We start from the raw sequence: 15,128 nt of genomic DNA, 5'->3' as shown, positions 1-15,128 counted from the left end.
GCAGCAGTCTGTGTGGTGTATCAAGTATAGGGAGGGAGTTACTATGTAGTTTGACTTTGAAGATTCTGTCATCCTAACTCTAAGCAGTAGACTGAATTTGCATTATAGAATTACTGTTTTCTGCCATTCACCATTGGCACAGAGACAGAACTAGGGTTGACAACTCTGTTCGGTGTAGTCCTCAAGGTTTCATGACATGGAGCCCCACTTCTCCCAACCCTATATCCTTGCTCACATCATCAGTTGTTAAACAGGTCACAGTGTGCCATGACAATCTCCCTTAGCCAGTTGGCGAATGAACAGATCCTTCATTAACCATTTCAATGATTCCTGTCCTCTTCCAATTCCTGTCTTACGACAATTAATAAGTCAATGTGTTCAAAAAAAAATTTTTTAAAAAAACACCACTTTTAATGACCCCATTTTTCTTTTTCTCCAGTGTTTGGCTTGCTGCAGTGCCCTTGAATGTTTTTAATTCCTGGAGACTCCAGGACAATCCTGGGGTTTTGGCAAACCCAGACGGAGTAAGTAGATGCTGCCTGTGGCATAAAGTGCTTACATTGGCTTATATACACACACAAACCCAATTCTAGGTATGAATGGCCCCTGTTCTACCTTACTGAACTACCCAGTCCCTTTGGGCCTACTCACCAGATTATCTTAGATGACTTAAACTGTGCAGCTACAGCTTAAACCTTCCCTAGGTAAACTGGATTGTTGCTTTGCTAAATTCCTTAAAGTTTATAAACAGGGCTTTCATGAAGTGAAGATCAGAAGTATGGTCTGAGTATTGCTACTATCCCTGCAACAGAGTTCCAGATCCAAATCAATATATAAACGGTGGTAATAATGATTTTGTTGTTAGCAAAGGGGGACAGATTCAAGGTCAGAAACAGTCAGGGGTGTGGTGGTGGGGGATGAGGTGGCAGCAGTAGTGAACAATGCAAATGGATTTATCTAGATTCGATATCTTTATTTGAGACATAATGAATAGAGTGTAGTGAACATCAGCAAATTCAAAAGGGAACATGGTAGATGACACAAAATGATTATAGGGCTGGGAGATAGAGAAAATATACCGTAAAAGATAGTGTGCAATTTAGCAAGAGTACAGCAAAAGGCTAACAAATATTCCTGCACACTTCACTCAAGTCTATGGTGAAAAACTAGTCAGGTCAGTGGGTGACAAATAAGATCCAACAGAACAATGCTTTTTTGCTGAAGGATGAGGAGAGATAATATAATGACAATATTAAAGTGTGTGAAGGAACAGAGGAACCTGGAGATTTGTGTACACAATTCTTTGAAGGCAACAGGGCAAATTGAATAGGCTGTTGAAAAAGCACATGCAAATCTGCACTTAGTCAATAGAGGACAAAAGCAAAAAAGCTAAGCTAAGCCTATATAAAACAAACAGTCAATACAATGTGGAGCTGGAGGAACATAGCATATCAGGCAGCATCAGAGGAGCAGGAAAGTCAACATTTCGGATCAGGACCCTTCTTCAGGACTTGCTCTGAGCTGGGGTAGGGCTGACTGCGGTGAGAGAAGATGCTGGCACATGGCTGTGAGCATGGAGCTGAGGATCCGCACAGAAAACTGTTTCTGGAGGCTCTGGATGTACTGGAGATAATGGTTGTTGCAATTTGGCCCAAATTGGGATGGTCTGAATGTTGTTTGGAGTCTATGGGGGATGAGTCAGTTGCACAGGCAGGTACTGAGGAAGGAGACGTGGCTGTAGTAACGTGTTTGTTCCAGTTTGTGTTTGAAGAGCTTCAGGGCAGAGGAGATCACCAGTGGGTTGCAGTGGGAGAGAGATCCACTGAGATCTTTTCGGAGGGAGGAGGACAACTTCTTAGTCAATACTGTATGGAGCCAGAGGAACACAGCAGGTCAGGCAGCATCAGAGGAGCAGGAGAGTCACCATTTTCATCAAACAGTAACTAGGCACTAGCTGGAGTTTGTGTTCAATTCTGGGTCCTACACCCAAGGAAGGATATCAAGATATTAGAGAGGGTGCAACAAAGATTTACCTAAAGCATAACAAGAGTGAGAGACTCCAATTCATTTTAAGAGGATAAGAAAATCAGTTTTTTCTTTCTCCTCAGAGCAGAGAATATTTAGAAAAGATGTGACAGATGCACCAAATAAAACATGAAGAATTTTGATGGAGTAAATAAATCACTAGTCACAGAGGTTTGGTAACTGGAAGATATTATTTTCAGATGATTGACAAAACAATGGGGTTTGGTGGGGGGGCAACATGAGGAAACCTTTTTTATGCAGGGAATAGTTGTGATCTGGAAGGCACAGTTTTTAAACATAATGGAAATAGATTCAGTAGTAAGAGAGTACTGGATTTATAAAAGAACTGAAAAGTAGGATTTGAACATGTAGCTACAATCTTGACTGCCATGAATGGACTGTGCTTTTGTAAAGTTAGGCCTTCCCAGGATTAATTACATTTTCTTTCACAGTAGTGTCAGCTATGGGTAGCGCTCTTTTTCAGAGTCAAGGTGTATTGAGTTTACATTCAAGCCTAGAGCTTAAGAATGAAAAACAATGCTCGTACACTAGCACAGTACTGAGGAAGTGTTGTACTGTCAGTAGTACCATCTTTCAGGTCAGATGTTAAAACCACAAAACATAGGAAGAGAAATAAACCATTCAGCTTTGACTGTCCTCTTAGTTGTGCATAAAAGATGCTCTTGCACTCTTATGGAAAGAGTAAAGGAATTGATCACTGTCTCTGAGGCTGATAGTTGACTCTTAATCATCATCACTAAATTCAACTATAACCATTTGATAGTACAGAACTTGAGAAATGCTGAAAAATGATCCACTTTGTGGAAACTTTTTGTCTTGCACTCATCATAGAATCCTTATAGTGTGGAATTACACCATTGAGACCACACTGATCCTCTGAACAGCATCCCACTCAGACCCTTCCCAGACCCCACTCTATCCTTGTAACCTTGCATTTCCCATGGTTAATCCACCTAAGCTACACATTCCTGGAACTATGGCCATGCTAAATTGCTCAACCCACCTAACATGCACATCTTTGAACTGTGGGAGGAAACTGCAGCACCTGGAGGAAACCCAGGCAAATATGGGGAGAATGTACAAACTCCACATAGACAGTTACCTGAGAGTGGAATAGAACCTGGGTCCCTGGCACTGTGAGGTAGCAGTGCTAACCACTGAGCCACCGTGCCACCCCAGACCACTCAGTGCCCGCTGCAACTCAACAGGACAATTCACAAGGATGTAAAGTCAAGGGAAAAACCAACATTTATTCTGCATGAGAGGAAAGTATGATTGGTTGGCAAGTGGACTCTGACTGATGGAGGCATTACCATGGAGAATGCACCCATTAATACTGATTGACAGTTAACAGCCAGGTTTTATTTAAATTTTAAATCAGGCAGTTTATCCGCAGAAAGCAGAATCAAAACCTTGAACAAGAAATCAGTAAATGGCTGCCACCTATTCTGGTGAATGGAAACAGTCCCAGTGCATGTATGTAATCTTTCTGTCTGCAAACAGGGCACTGTAAACTAAATTACCTGGTCATTATCATTTTTATTTGTGCAAGCTTGCTGAGTGTAAATTGATTGCTGCATTCAACAATAACTACATTTCAAAAATATCCAATTAGCAGCGAAGGATTTGGAATTTCCTGATATCAAGAAATGTGCCACATAAATGCCAATTTTCCTTTCTAATATTAAAGCTGGCTTGAAACTGAACCATGGGAAACCACTGCTATAATGTGACCATCAAATGTAAGAGCAGAAGTAGGCCATTCAACCTATCACATCTGCTCCCTCATTCAGTGAAATCATGGTTGATCTGAATCTTCAACTCCACGTTGCTGTTGTTTTCCTACAACCTCCAATTCCCTTACTAGTTAAAAAAATCTATCACAGCCTTGAATATACCTAACAACCCAGCCTCAACAACCCTCTGCAGTAAAGAACTCCAGTGAAGAACTGAGAAAAGAAATTCCTTCTCATCTGTGCCTTAAATGTGAGACCTCAGATTATGCCTTCTGGGTCTCGTCTGTCCCACAGGAGGAACAACTTTTCTCCATCTCCCCTGTCAAGTCCCTAAGAATCTTGAATATTTCAACAAGGTCACCTCTCGTTCTTCCAATAAGTACAGGCCCAACGTACTCAATCTCTCCTCATAATACAGTCTTCCAATACCTGGTATCAGCCCAGTGAACATTCTAGGGACAGCCTCCAGTGATAGTATATCTTTACTTAGATAAGGGCCTAAAAACATTCACAGTATTCAGCTGTGGTCTGACTAATGTTTTGTATAATTTTAGCAAAACTGCTTTAATGTGATTATACCAATTAATATCAATTGCCCAAATTTGTTTCCAATTATTACATGGAGGTGCATAAAGACACAAAGAAGGAAAGAAACAGCTGCATTTTCTATATCACCTTTCTCAGCCTTGGGGGATTTCAAAATGCTTTACAACCAATTAGGCAGTATTCAAAAATGTAGTCATTGTTGTGTGTCAGAAATATGATAAAAGGCATGCACTAGGTTTTCACAAACAGCAATGTGATAATAAGTGGAAATTTATTTTCCCTGACCTTGGTCCAGACATAATGGGAGAACTCCCCTGTGTTCCCCCGCACACCACCCACACACCCCCACTCGCACCATCCCCACCACACCATCCACCCACATAGTGCAATAGGACTTGTTATCTCCCACTTAAGAGGACAGATGGAACCTCAGTTTTACATCTCATCTGAAAGGCAACACTGAATTCAAGTGGGGCTTGACCCCACAACGTTTGACTTAACAGCAGGCATGCTCCAAACTTGGCCTCAGAAATTAGGACTAAGGTGAAATGACGGCAGAGAGTTGTAATGAATGGAAACTGATTTGCAATGATATTCTCTAAGAACCAGTTTTTGAACAAAGAACAGCACAGGAACAGGCCCTTCAGCCCATCAAGGCTGCGCCAACAAATGACACCTTTCGAAACCAAAAGATTTTGCCTCCAAAAGGTCCGTATCCCTCTGTTCCCTGTCTATTCACATATCTGTCAAGATGCCTCTTAAACTTTGCTATTGTATCCGCCTCCACCACTTCCTCTGCCATCGAATTTCAGACACTTACCACCCTCTGTGTAAATAAACTTGCCTCTCACATCTCCTTTAATGTCCTGTAGCAATTGACATTGCTAGCCTGGGAGAAAGACTGAAACTATCTATTCTATCCATGCCTTTCATACATTTCTAAACTTCTATCACGTCATTCCATCATCGTTTGACATTTAAGAGAAAACAAACCAAGTTTCTCCTCATAGCTAATACCTTCCAAACCAGGCAACATCCTAGCTGCTTGGCCTGCTGTGTTCATCCAGCCCTGCACCTTGTTGTCTCGGATTCTCCGGCATCTGCAGTTCCTACTATCTCTGATTCAATTTTAACCCCACTGCGAAGCCTCTTCTAAGGATGCCTAACCTGAAGAAGTTACCCTCCTCCCTCCGGACAAACCTCAAGGGATCTCTCTCCCACTGCAACTCTCTCGTAATCTCTTCGGCCCTGAAACTGCTCGACCACGTCCTGAAGCAAACCAGGTACTACAGCCACATCACCTTCCTTAGCACCTGCCTACGGAACCAGATCATCCCCAATGGACTACAATCCACATTCAAGCCTTCCCAATTTGGCCCCAACCGTGATAATATCTACACTCATGGTGTTGAGATCCTTCAGAAGCGTTTCTCCCTGCGACTCCTGAAAACCCCCTCCCCCTTTTCTGATGAAGGGTCTCGGCCCGAAACGTCAGCCTCTCTGCTCCTATGATGCTGCTTGGCCTGCTGTGTTCATCCAGCCCTGCACCTTGTTGTCTCTAACATCCTAGTAAATTGTTTCTGTACCGTCTCCAAAGCCTGCACATCTTCTGGTAGTGAAGCGACTAGAACTGTACACAATATTCTAAAAGTGGCCCGAATAATATTCTATACAGCTGAAACATGACTTGCCACTTTTTATTCTCTATGCTCTGACTGATGTAGGCAAGCATGCCTTATGCCTTCTTGACCATGTTATCCATTTGTGTTGCCCCTGCGGTGAACTGTGACCTTGTACACCTAGATCTGTATTTTGATGCTACTAATGGTTTTGCCATTTACTATTTTATTCCCTCCTGCATTACATCTTCCAAAATGCATCACCTTGCATTTGTCCAGTTAAGCTCCATCTGCCATTTCTCCACCCAAGTTTCTAGCCTATCTCTATCTTGCTGTATCCTCTGGCAATCTTCCTCATGATCTGCAGGTCTCCCAATCTTTGTGTTGTCCACAAACTTACTAATCAGGCCATCTACTTTCTCCTCCAAATCATTGATATATCTTACAAACAACAGGAGTCTCGGTGCTGATCTCTGCTGAACACCACCGGTCACAGATTCCAATCTGAAAAACACCCTTCCACCACTACTTTCTGTCTTCTATGACTAAGCCAGTTCTCCATCAAGCTCACTGCAGATCCCATGTGACTTCAACTTTTATATAAGTCTGACAAGGTCCCTCATGGCAAGTCTCTTGCTGAAGTCCATTTAAACAACATTTATCACCCTGCCCACATCAATCATCTTTGTCACTTTCGCCAAAAACTCCATCACATTTGTGAAACATGACTTTCCCTGCACAAAACCATGATGCCTTTTGCTGATAAGTCTGTATTTTTCCAAATGTGAGTAAATTGTATTCCTTAGAATCTTCTCCAGTAATTTCCATACCGTGACATAAGGCTCACTGGCCTGCAATATCCCAGATTTTCCCTGTTGTCCTTCTAAAATAAAGGAACAATCTCCAGTCCTCTGGGACATCTTTTGTGACTGAAGAGGATACAAAGATTTTGTATAAGGCCCCAGCAATTTCTTTGCGTGTCTCCCTCAGCATTCTGGGATAGATCCCTTCAAGTCCTGGGAACGTGTCTACCTTAATGCTTTTCAAAACAACCAACACATCCTCCTTTTTTGTATTGACATTCCCCAGAATATCAATATATCCCTTCTAAGAATCACCAATGCAAAGTATTTGTTACGAACCTCACCCATTTCCTCCAGTTGCACTCGTAAATTCCCTCCTTGGTCCTTGAATGGGCCTATCCTTTCTCTAGTTACAATTTTGCTCCTTATATATGTATAACACATCTTGAGATTTTCTGTAATCTTGTTTGCCAAAGACATTACAGGGGCACTTTTAGCCCTCCTAATTCCTCGTTTGAGTTCTTTCCTGCTCTCTTTATATTCTTCAAGTGCTCTGTCTTCTGTTTCCTGGACCCTACATATGCCTCCTTTTTATTTTTGACTCATCGCTTAATTTCTTTTGTCATCCAAGGTTTCTGAATCTTTTCGGACTTTTACACTTTCATACTTTCGATGAGTGACCTACAGCCCTGTTTTAAAGAACATCATTTTCAACTTTACAGAAGATAAGGAACTTGGCAAGGTAATAGATTGTGAGGAGGCCAGCTGTAGTCTTCAGAATGACATAGGATTGTGAAATCTGCAGAAACATGGCAGATGGAGTTCAATGCAGTAATGTGTGAAGTGATGCACTTTGGAAGAACTAATATGGAAAGGCAAGACACTAAAAATGGCACAATTCTGATTTGTGTTGATGAGCAGCTATCTTGGTATCCATAGCAATAAAACCTTAAATGTGGCAGGACAGGTTTATAAGATGGTTAAAAAATGCATATTCATTACTTTATAAATAAAGACTTGCCCATATCTAGTGACATGAAGAAGGCAAAGCACATGTTTGTTTCCATCACTACTTTTTTTCTAAAATGGATTGCCAGTCTGTTTCCAGAGGCTTTAACTAGGGGATACCATTCCACATCATGCATGGCTGACCAGCTCTCACTGCTTGTAACAGCTAGATGTATTGAAGAAATCACAGGCTAATAATCAACTTTGGCCATATTATAAATATGCCTTCCCTGATCATCAAGTCCTGGAGTGGGACTTGAACCCTGAGTTTGGTGTTTCAGAGGCAGGGATGCTCACCACAAGGCCTCCTTGTAAATAGGGAAAGCAAGCACAAAATAAAGAGGGGAATACACTTCCAGCGAAGGTGATAGGAGCAGATTGGTTAGCAAATTTTAGGAGCCATTTAGGCAGACAAATGAACAGACAAGGAAGGAGGGATATGGACCATGTGCAGGTTGAAGGGATTAGTTTGGATTGGCATCACTGTCAGCTCAAACATGGTGAGCTGAAGGGCCTATTCCTGTACTGTACTGTTCTATGTTCGATGTCTTGCTAAATCTTTAAAAACTGGTTAGGCCTCAGAGAGAGACACACACCTTGGCACCACACTACAGAAAGACACAAAGGCCTCAGGGAAAGTAAAGGGGGTTTTATCAGGATGTTGCCAGAGCTGAGGGACATCAGTTACAACAAAAGATTGGTAAAGTTAGAACTATTCACCTTAGAATATCCAAGGTGAATTAAGTTGAAAGGTTTTAACATGATCAATAGAGAAAGGTGTTTCTCTCTGATTAGTCAGTCAATAACGGATGGTCAGATTTAAAACCACTGGCGAAAGAGAGAAACACAGAAATGAGAGTAGGCCATTTAGCTCCTTGAGCCTGCTCTGTCATTTTAGATCATGGCTGTTCATCTTCCTCAACACCATATTCCCATGTCATCTCCATATCCTGTCAGGATTTGGAACACAACTGATAATACTCCAACTAATATTTCATGATATTAACTGGGAATTTGCCAGGCACATGAGAATGGAAAACCATGAGTCAACACATATCTCTGCTCTTTCAAAGAATAGCACCATAGGACAGGCCAAATAGCCCCTTCTATGTTCAAGTTCTTGTGATTTTACCAAAAAGGTACAACAGATTTTTCAAACAAAGAAAAACTATTAGGATGAAACTGGAGATAAAGTGGGAGAATGCAACTGACTATCGTTTGACTCAATAATTCTACATATGCCAACGGTCTATTACAATAATTGGTGAAGATGTGTGCTAATTTGTGTAGACCGTATAGATTGTAATGGGACAGACTATTGCGGAGTGGTGGTAGTTAAAATTTTCCTAGAATCCCTACAGTGTGGAAACAGGCCATTTGGCCCAACAGGTCCACACCGCCCCTCCGAAGGGCATCCCACCCAGACCCATTCCCCTAACTCTGCAGTTCCCATTTCTAATCCACCTAACCTAAACATCCCTGGGCACTACAGGCAATTTAGCACGGCCAATCCACCTAGCCTGCACATCTTTGGACTGTGGGGAGGAAACCAGAGCACCCGGAGGAAACGCAGACAAGGGGAGAATGTGCAAACTCCACACAGACAGTCGCCTGAGGGTAAAATCAAACCTGGGTCCCTGGTGCTGGGAGGCAGCAGTGCTAACTACTGAGCCACTGTGCCGCCCAAACCTCTGTGCCAGGAGGCCGTGTTCAGGTCCCACCTGCTCTAGAGGTGTGCAATATAATTTCTGAACAGGTTAGAAAATATCCGGATTGCCCAAGGCCATTTCAGCCACAGAATGTACGGTAATAACGGATCAGTCTTCACCTCAGGTCGAATAAAAGATGTCATTCATCTTAACACTGAAGGAAGGTAAACAGAGAACGTTTTTTGTTTAAAAAAAAGTATTTATGAAGAGACAAATCATTAATCACCATCTAAATTCTGACGGGATGGCTAATTCAGGAACCAGCAAAACAGCATGTGTGAGGTTTCAAAGCGCTTTCTGATGTGGATGTACAGAAGCTAGGAGCACTTCCCTTTCCGTTAATGGGAGCCTGTGTTAAACAGGGACCCTGCTATATCCAGAAAAAAAAACCATCAGATTCCCCTTTCCAATCCCACAAACAGATGGGTCAATCGGGTCCATCTTAATTTTAAACAAGTTCATATTAGCCCGTGTAACAGTGTTACACACCAGATTCTCCCCTTCAAGGGTTGAGATTGGGGGAGCCGGGAGGGATCAGTTAAGATGTACAATGTCCGAGCAGGTATAGATTATTTTAAAAATCAGTATTAATTCGTTATCCCGTTGTTAGAAACCATGCCTACGCCCCGCGCTGTGCCCCCCCAGCACTGTTCCATTCTGTTCTGACTGTCCCTTCCCTACACTTCAGCGGATCGGGATCCTCCAATGAGCGGAGCTCCCCAGGACCGAGAATTTTTGGGACATAACGGAATTTCAGCAACAACCACTCCATTCTGAAAAGGAGTCCTACCGGACTCGAAACTTTAACTCGGTTCCTCTGCCCACAGACGCTGCCGGACCTGCTGAGTTTCCCCAGCATTCTGTATCTCTATTTAAGCAGTCTATCCCTATCGGCTGAAATGGAAATACCAAAAAAAAAGTCCCTCTGGATGAACCAAACCTGGCGCCAGGAGGCGTGGATTCATTGTTTAGCAACGTAACCCCCACCCACCACATATATCTGTACAATTCCAAAATGAAACTAGCATCCCCATCAGTTGGACCCATCACCTGAACTGTGATCCCTAAACTTGACGTTGAACTTTGCGTCAAGTCTGGAGGCAAACTGCATACGATCTCTCCCTTGCAAAGACTTCCCTGCTCTTCACGTGTAGAGACAGTCATTGGGATTTTTTGCTGCATTCTCCAGGGCACTGGCGTTGGGCTATAAATGCTGGCCGAACAGGCAACATCCTAAATCCCATGAAAGATTTAAATTTATATATATCCAACCCTTTCATTAACAATGCACTGCCTCATTGGCCGTTTGTTAGTAAGCCTGGGACGTTGTCACAATCTCTCGATGAAATGGAGAGTTTTTAAAAAAAGGCAAATCTGTGATCCTACATGCTCGAAATACTGGTATCTGATCTTTATTTCACCTTAACTTAAAACCAGATTTCCCCCCTACCCCCGCCCTTCACACACACACACACAAATACGTGTAAAATACTTGCTGTACTCACCCTTGCGTGTTGCATATAAAGCGATCAAAGCAATCACTACAATAATCAGTAAAACCACAATGGTGGTCAAGCCGATCTCCAGAGAGCTCCACGATTTCCACGACTTCTTCGTTTTTTGCGGGTTCCTTTCAACTATATCCATTTGGCTTTCAGACTTGCCCATAACAACCACCTGAAGAGCAAAGGCACAGTTAAATCCCCGCCATAGCCAGGTATATCAGGCCATCCGCCCAAAGTGTTGCAGGGTTATAGAGCAAAAATCGGTGTGTTCAATTATATCAACCGCACCCACCGAAAGTCCACAACCATGATTATCTGCACTATCATTTCAAACGGTGCCCTGAAGTCAACACTCCGTCTGCACAAGTTTTGAAATAATTACAGCATCAGTGCAATTGCACCAAAATATATAATTTGCCAACTTTAGAACAAACAGGAGGCTGGAAGAACACAGCAGGCCAGGCAGCATCTGGAGGAAAGGAGCAGTCCACGTTTCGGGTATTACCCTTCTTCAGGACTGGATCAGCATGTGCACTTTGTTGTGAATCCCTGGAGCGAACTGAACTCATACCGCATCCCGCTTGAATCTAAACTGAATTCCTGGCATATATTCACAACTCCAAGGAACAAACAGGATGCAATTCACAGTCTCCCTCATCATTTTCCCTCTTTGACAGAATTAACAGCAGTGCACAGTGCGATTTTAACCGAGCAAGCGCACTAATTTCACGCTAATCGGACAAACAAAATGAGAGATATTCGATCTAAAAGAACAATATAATGCAACTAATTGGGGGACGGAGTTACTGATAGTCACGGCTGTCATAGAATGACAGAGAAGCTGCCTCCGATTAACTTGGTAATAAATTGGGGTCGCGTTCGTATCTTGGAAGATCAAATTTTTAAAAAATGTATCAAACTTTAGTCCGGTAAACTTTGGGAGTGAAAAAGTAACTCCGAGGAGTTATTTGGGAGTGGCGTATCACAGTGTACTTACAGAGCAGAGAAGCAGCCTAACAGCTGGAGGGCAGAGACACAGGAGAAGTGAAAGGTAACTGTTTAGATTTGTTGCAATAATCCAGCCCCCGGAACCGAGAGAGACAGAGCAAAACACCAATAACCATCAAGTTTGTTTTAATAGATGTGCTGTTACACTCACATCGGGGTTAAAAACCATTCGCTGCTGACGCCCAGAAAATGCCTGATCAGCATTTCAAAGGCAATTGTGTTAACTTAGGTGGACACAGAGGTTGGTTTCCATTGATTAGAGAATCTAAAACATGGGAGGGCTGGCGGTTGGGGAGAGCAGGCTAAGGATAATTTCAGGCTTCATTCTGGTGGCTGTGAATGTAGAGAATTACCTGCCCAGCGGGTTGTGGAGGCTTTATTTTAAACACATCTAAGGCTAAGTTAGAGTTTTGGTCTCTCAGGGAACCAGGGTGACAAGTGTGTTATCGACTCCTGCTCCTAGTTGTATACTTTGAGGTAAAGAGACAGCAGAGGTGGAATTTCCAATGTAGTTAAAATTGAAGTGAAATCAGTGAAAAAAAGCTCCAACTGAGTTAATGTGGAAGGGACGAATAGTGGGTTTAGGGTGAGAGAAGATCACTTAGCTGGCACCATTTCTCTTTGAAAAAAAAGCTTTAATATGAAATCGATGTATTTGGGAGACCAGAAAGGAAAGTTGATATTGATTGGTTTGATTTTAAAATAATGACTTCGACTTGTGGGGATGTGAAACTAAACTGTCATTGCACCATACAAAATTCATCCCCTCTTCTAAACGCAGCCAGCTACTTGCCAATGGATAGAATTAACTTCGTGCCAGTGCCTATTATTATCATATGATAGAACAGAACTTGAATATTGATGAAACTAAAACTCATTTTGTTGAAGCCTTCCATCTCGAGCTGATCAGGGCAATTCGCAAGAAATACCAAATTTACAGGGCAAACAGCATTTACATTTTTCAGCAACTGTTAACGTTTGGACAGTACTCCAAATCTACCTGGATCACTAGTTTCTTTAGGACGGGTTGTACACTGTGAAGAATTACTTTAATAGATTTGATATTAATAGATTTAATATTTTAATAGATCACAGCATCCCCAGACCGTAAAACAGCGGGGCGCGTCTATTGCATGTAATACGATAGTGACTGTATTTCCCTTTTACAACCTTCCCAGTGGGAATACAAGTTTTAGATTCGGCGAACTGCCTCCTCCGCTTAGAAGAATCTCTTACAGGAGTATGTTTTCATTTTTATTGTTGATACTGTGATTGCTTTTTAACTGGTGTCCCTGGTCTTTATCCTAGAGATAGCAAACTGAAGAAAGTCAGGGCAGAGGGACTGATCAGATCTTGAGCATTAGGAAAAAGATCTAGCGAAGATTCCCGAGTAGAAAATCACGTGCAAGAGGTGCACGTCAATCAATGGGATGGAAAATCCCCAGCACGGGTCATTGGGTGCTTCAATTTCAGACCAAGTTCAGAGAGATAGAGTGAGAAATAGACTCTGTACGGAATAAGTTGAGCAGAAGGCATCGATAAGAGATTATGTCACGCTTCGAAGCGGAAAGTCCAAAGGCTCGCTTTTTTTAGCCGACGTGGGTTTTTTTTTTAATAAGCTGCCTCTGATGCATGGATCACCTTCAACCATTTGAAGCCACGTCGAGCGGTCACCCGGGCAATTGTACTGATCACCGGTCGGGACATGGCTACTGAAGGGAAACCAGGACCGGAGCTCGCTCACAAAAACGAGGCAACCCTTTCAAGGGAAACTAATCATGCTATATCGCCTCAACCCTGACCCGCAATCACTCCCCACCCCACAAAGCCCCTGATCGAAACAAAACGAAAATACTATTGCCCTCAGTAAACCTGAAATTGAATTTCGAAAGCTTTTTGAGGGAGGGGGCATCGAGTGAAGGTCAGCTTCCCAGTGAAAGTGAAAGTGGACAGGTAAATCTTCACTCCACTGAAGCTCTCTACCTTAGAATAATGTCCAGATCATTCCACCTCCTCTTTTTTTTTGTTTTGCATGCGAATATGTTGTCAATATGATTCAAACACTTGACAAACTGTGATACATTAACCAAATCCTTGTCAAACGCTTAGAGATGAACGCTTTCTAGATTGACACAAGGCATCTTTTGCAGGCAAATGGCAAATGAAATTATATGTCCTGCACCTCTATTACATCTACTGCATGTGCACAAGTCTTTACTGAGATGCTGTCACCTCAGAACAAATGTCAGGGTTCAAATTTCAGATACATCACATATTTAGGACCGTCTTTTATTTTAAATGTGTGTAGAACTATTTTGTTTCTTTCTGTTCCCTTCATGAAGACAACACACACACACACAGCGAACTTACCAGCTATCTGTTGTGTAGCTTGCTCCAGTGCCATTGGATGTCACTGGCCAATCAGACCGAGAACACAGGCAGTGGCAGTCATGGTGATATTTCCCAGGTGATAGTGTCAGTTCCCGAATCCAGCCCACAGAGAGGGAGAACGTTACAGACACCACCATTAAGCCGCGGTCAGAGCCCTCTGTCTCTCTACCTTTCCCTCGGCCTTTCTACTATGATCACACGGCAACTTGCGATCGGCTAGCACCTTACTAAGCGATATGTATCTTGCAGCGGCAACCTGACACTATATTAGCCGCCCTGGTTCATGCTCAACGTGCTTCAGCTGATTCTGGAATCACAGAGGAAATGAGAAGGAGGGGGGAGGGTTTGTGGGGAGGGGGGGCCGCTGGTGGTGGAATAAGGACCGGGGGTGGGGGTCTGCCTGCAGGGATCCGAGAGAAACACGCAAGTTCTTTCAGTGAGTGCATGACCTGAAGCTTTCTATTCGTGGACGGCGAGCGTGTCTTACAACTTGGCTGAGTTCATGGGCTGCCTGCCAAAAGTCCGTCTGACAGTCGTGCATACTCATTGGCATTATCCCTGTCTCTCCCTGACTCTCCCCGCCCCAACCCCCACCTTCTGTCTCCGAGAACATTTTGAAATCATTGAGAATGAATTCGCAGGCGCCCCGCTTTTCGAACGCACGCTCCCTGTCATGGACAACTTCGCCCTGCGCCAATCTTTCAGCATTTCCCTCCCCCGCCCGGGTTGGCATCATTTCTTGGGCACAGAACCACCT

The 15,128-nt window shown here is 43.0% G+C and overlaps 1 protein-coding gene across 3 annotated transcripts in view; it reads right to left on the bottom strand.

Annotated features, from left to right (window-relative positions):
• The window catches only part of LOC109918227 (neprilysin), a 175,322-nt gene extending 160,675 nt beyond the window's left edge, over window positions 1-14,647 (bottom strand). Inside the window, exons 1-2 of one of the 3 annotated variants that reach the window (XM_048604661.1) lie at window positions 14,351-14,647; window positions 10,973-11,144 (exon numbers count right to left, since the gene is read on the bottom strand). In XM_048604661.1, coding sequence (XP_048460618.1) covers window positions 10,973-11,135 — 163 coding nt within the window. In that variant the 5' untranslated portion in view covers window positions 11,136-11,144; window positions 14,351-14,647. Of the gene's footprint in view, window positions 1-10,257; window positions 10,276-10,972; window positions 11,145-11,969; window positions 12,005-14,350 lie in introns of those variants that run through there. The other 2 variants (XM_048604660.1, XM_048604662.1) reach the window with 2 other exon arrangements.
• Between the last annotated feature and the right edge of the window lie 481 nt (window positions 14,648-15,128).

This window comes from Rhincodon typus, chromosome 13 (assembly GCF_021869965.1).
Source record: "Rhincodon typus isolate 14 chromosome 13, sRhiTyp1.1, whole genome shotgun sequence".
NCBI classification, from domain to species: domain Eukaryota; kingdom Metazoa; phylum Chordata; class Chondrichthyes; order Orectolobiformes; family Rhincodontidae; genus Rhincodon; species Rhincodon typus.
Note: the sequence above shows the minus strand (reverse complement) of the source record. Positions and strands in the feature narration are given on the sequence as shown.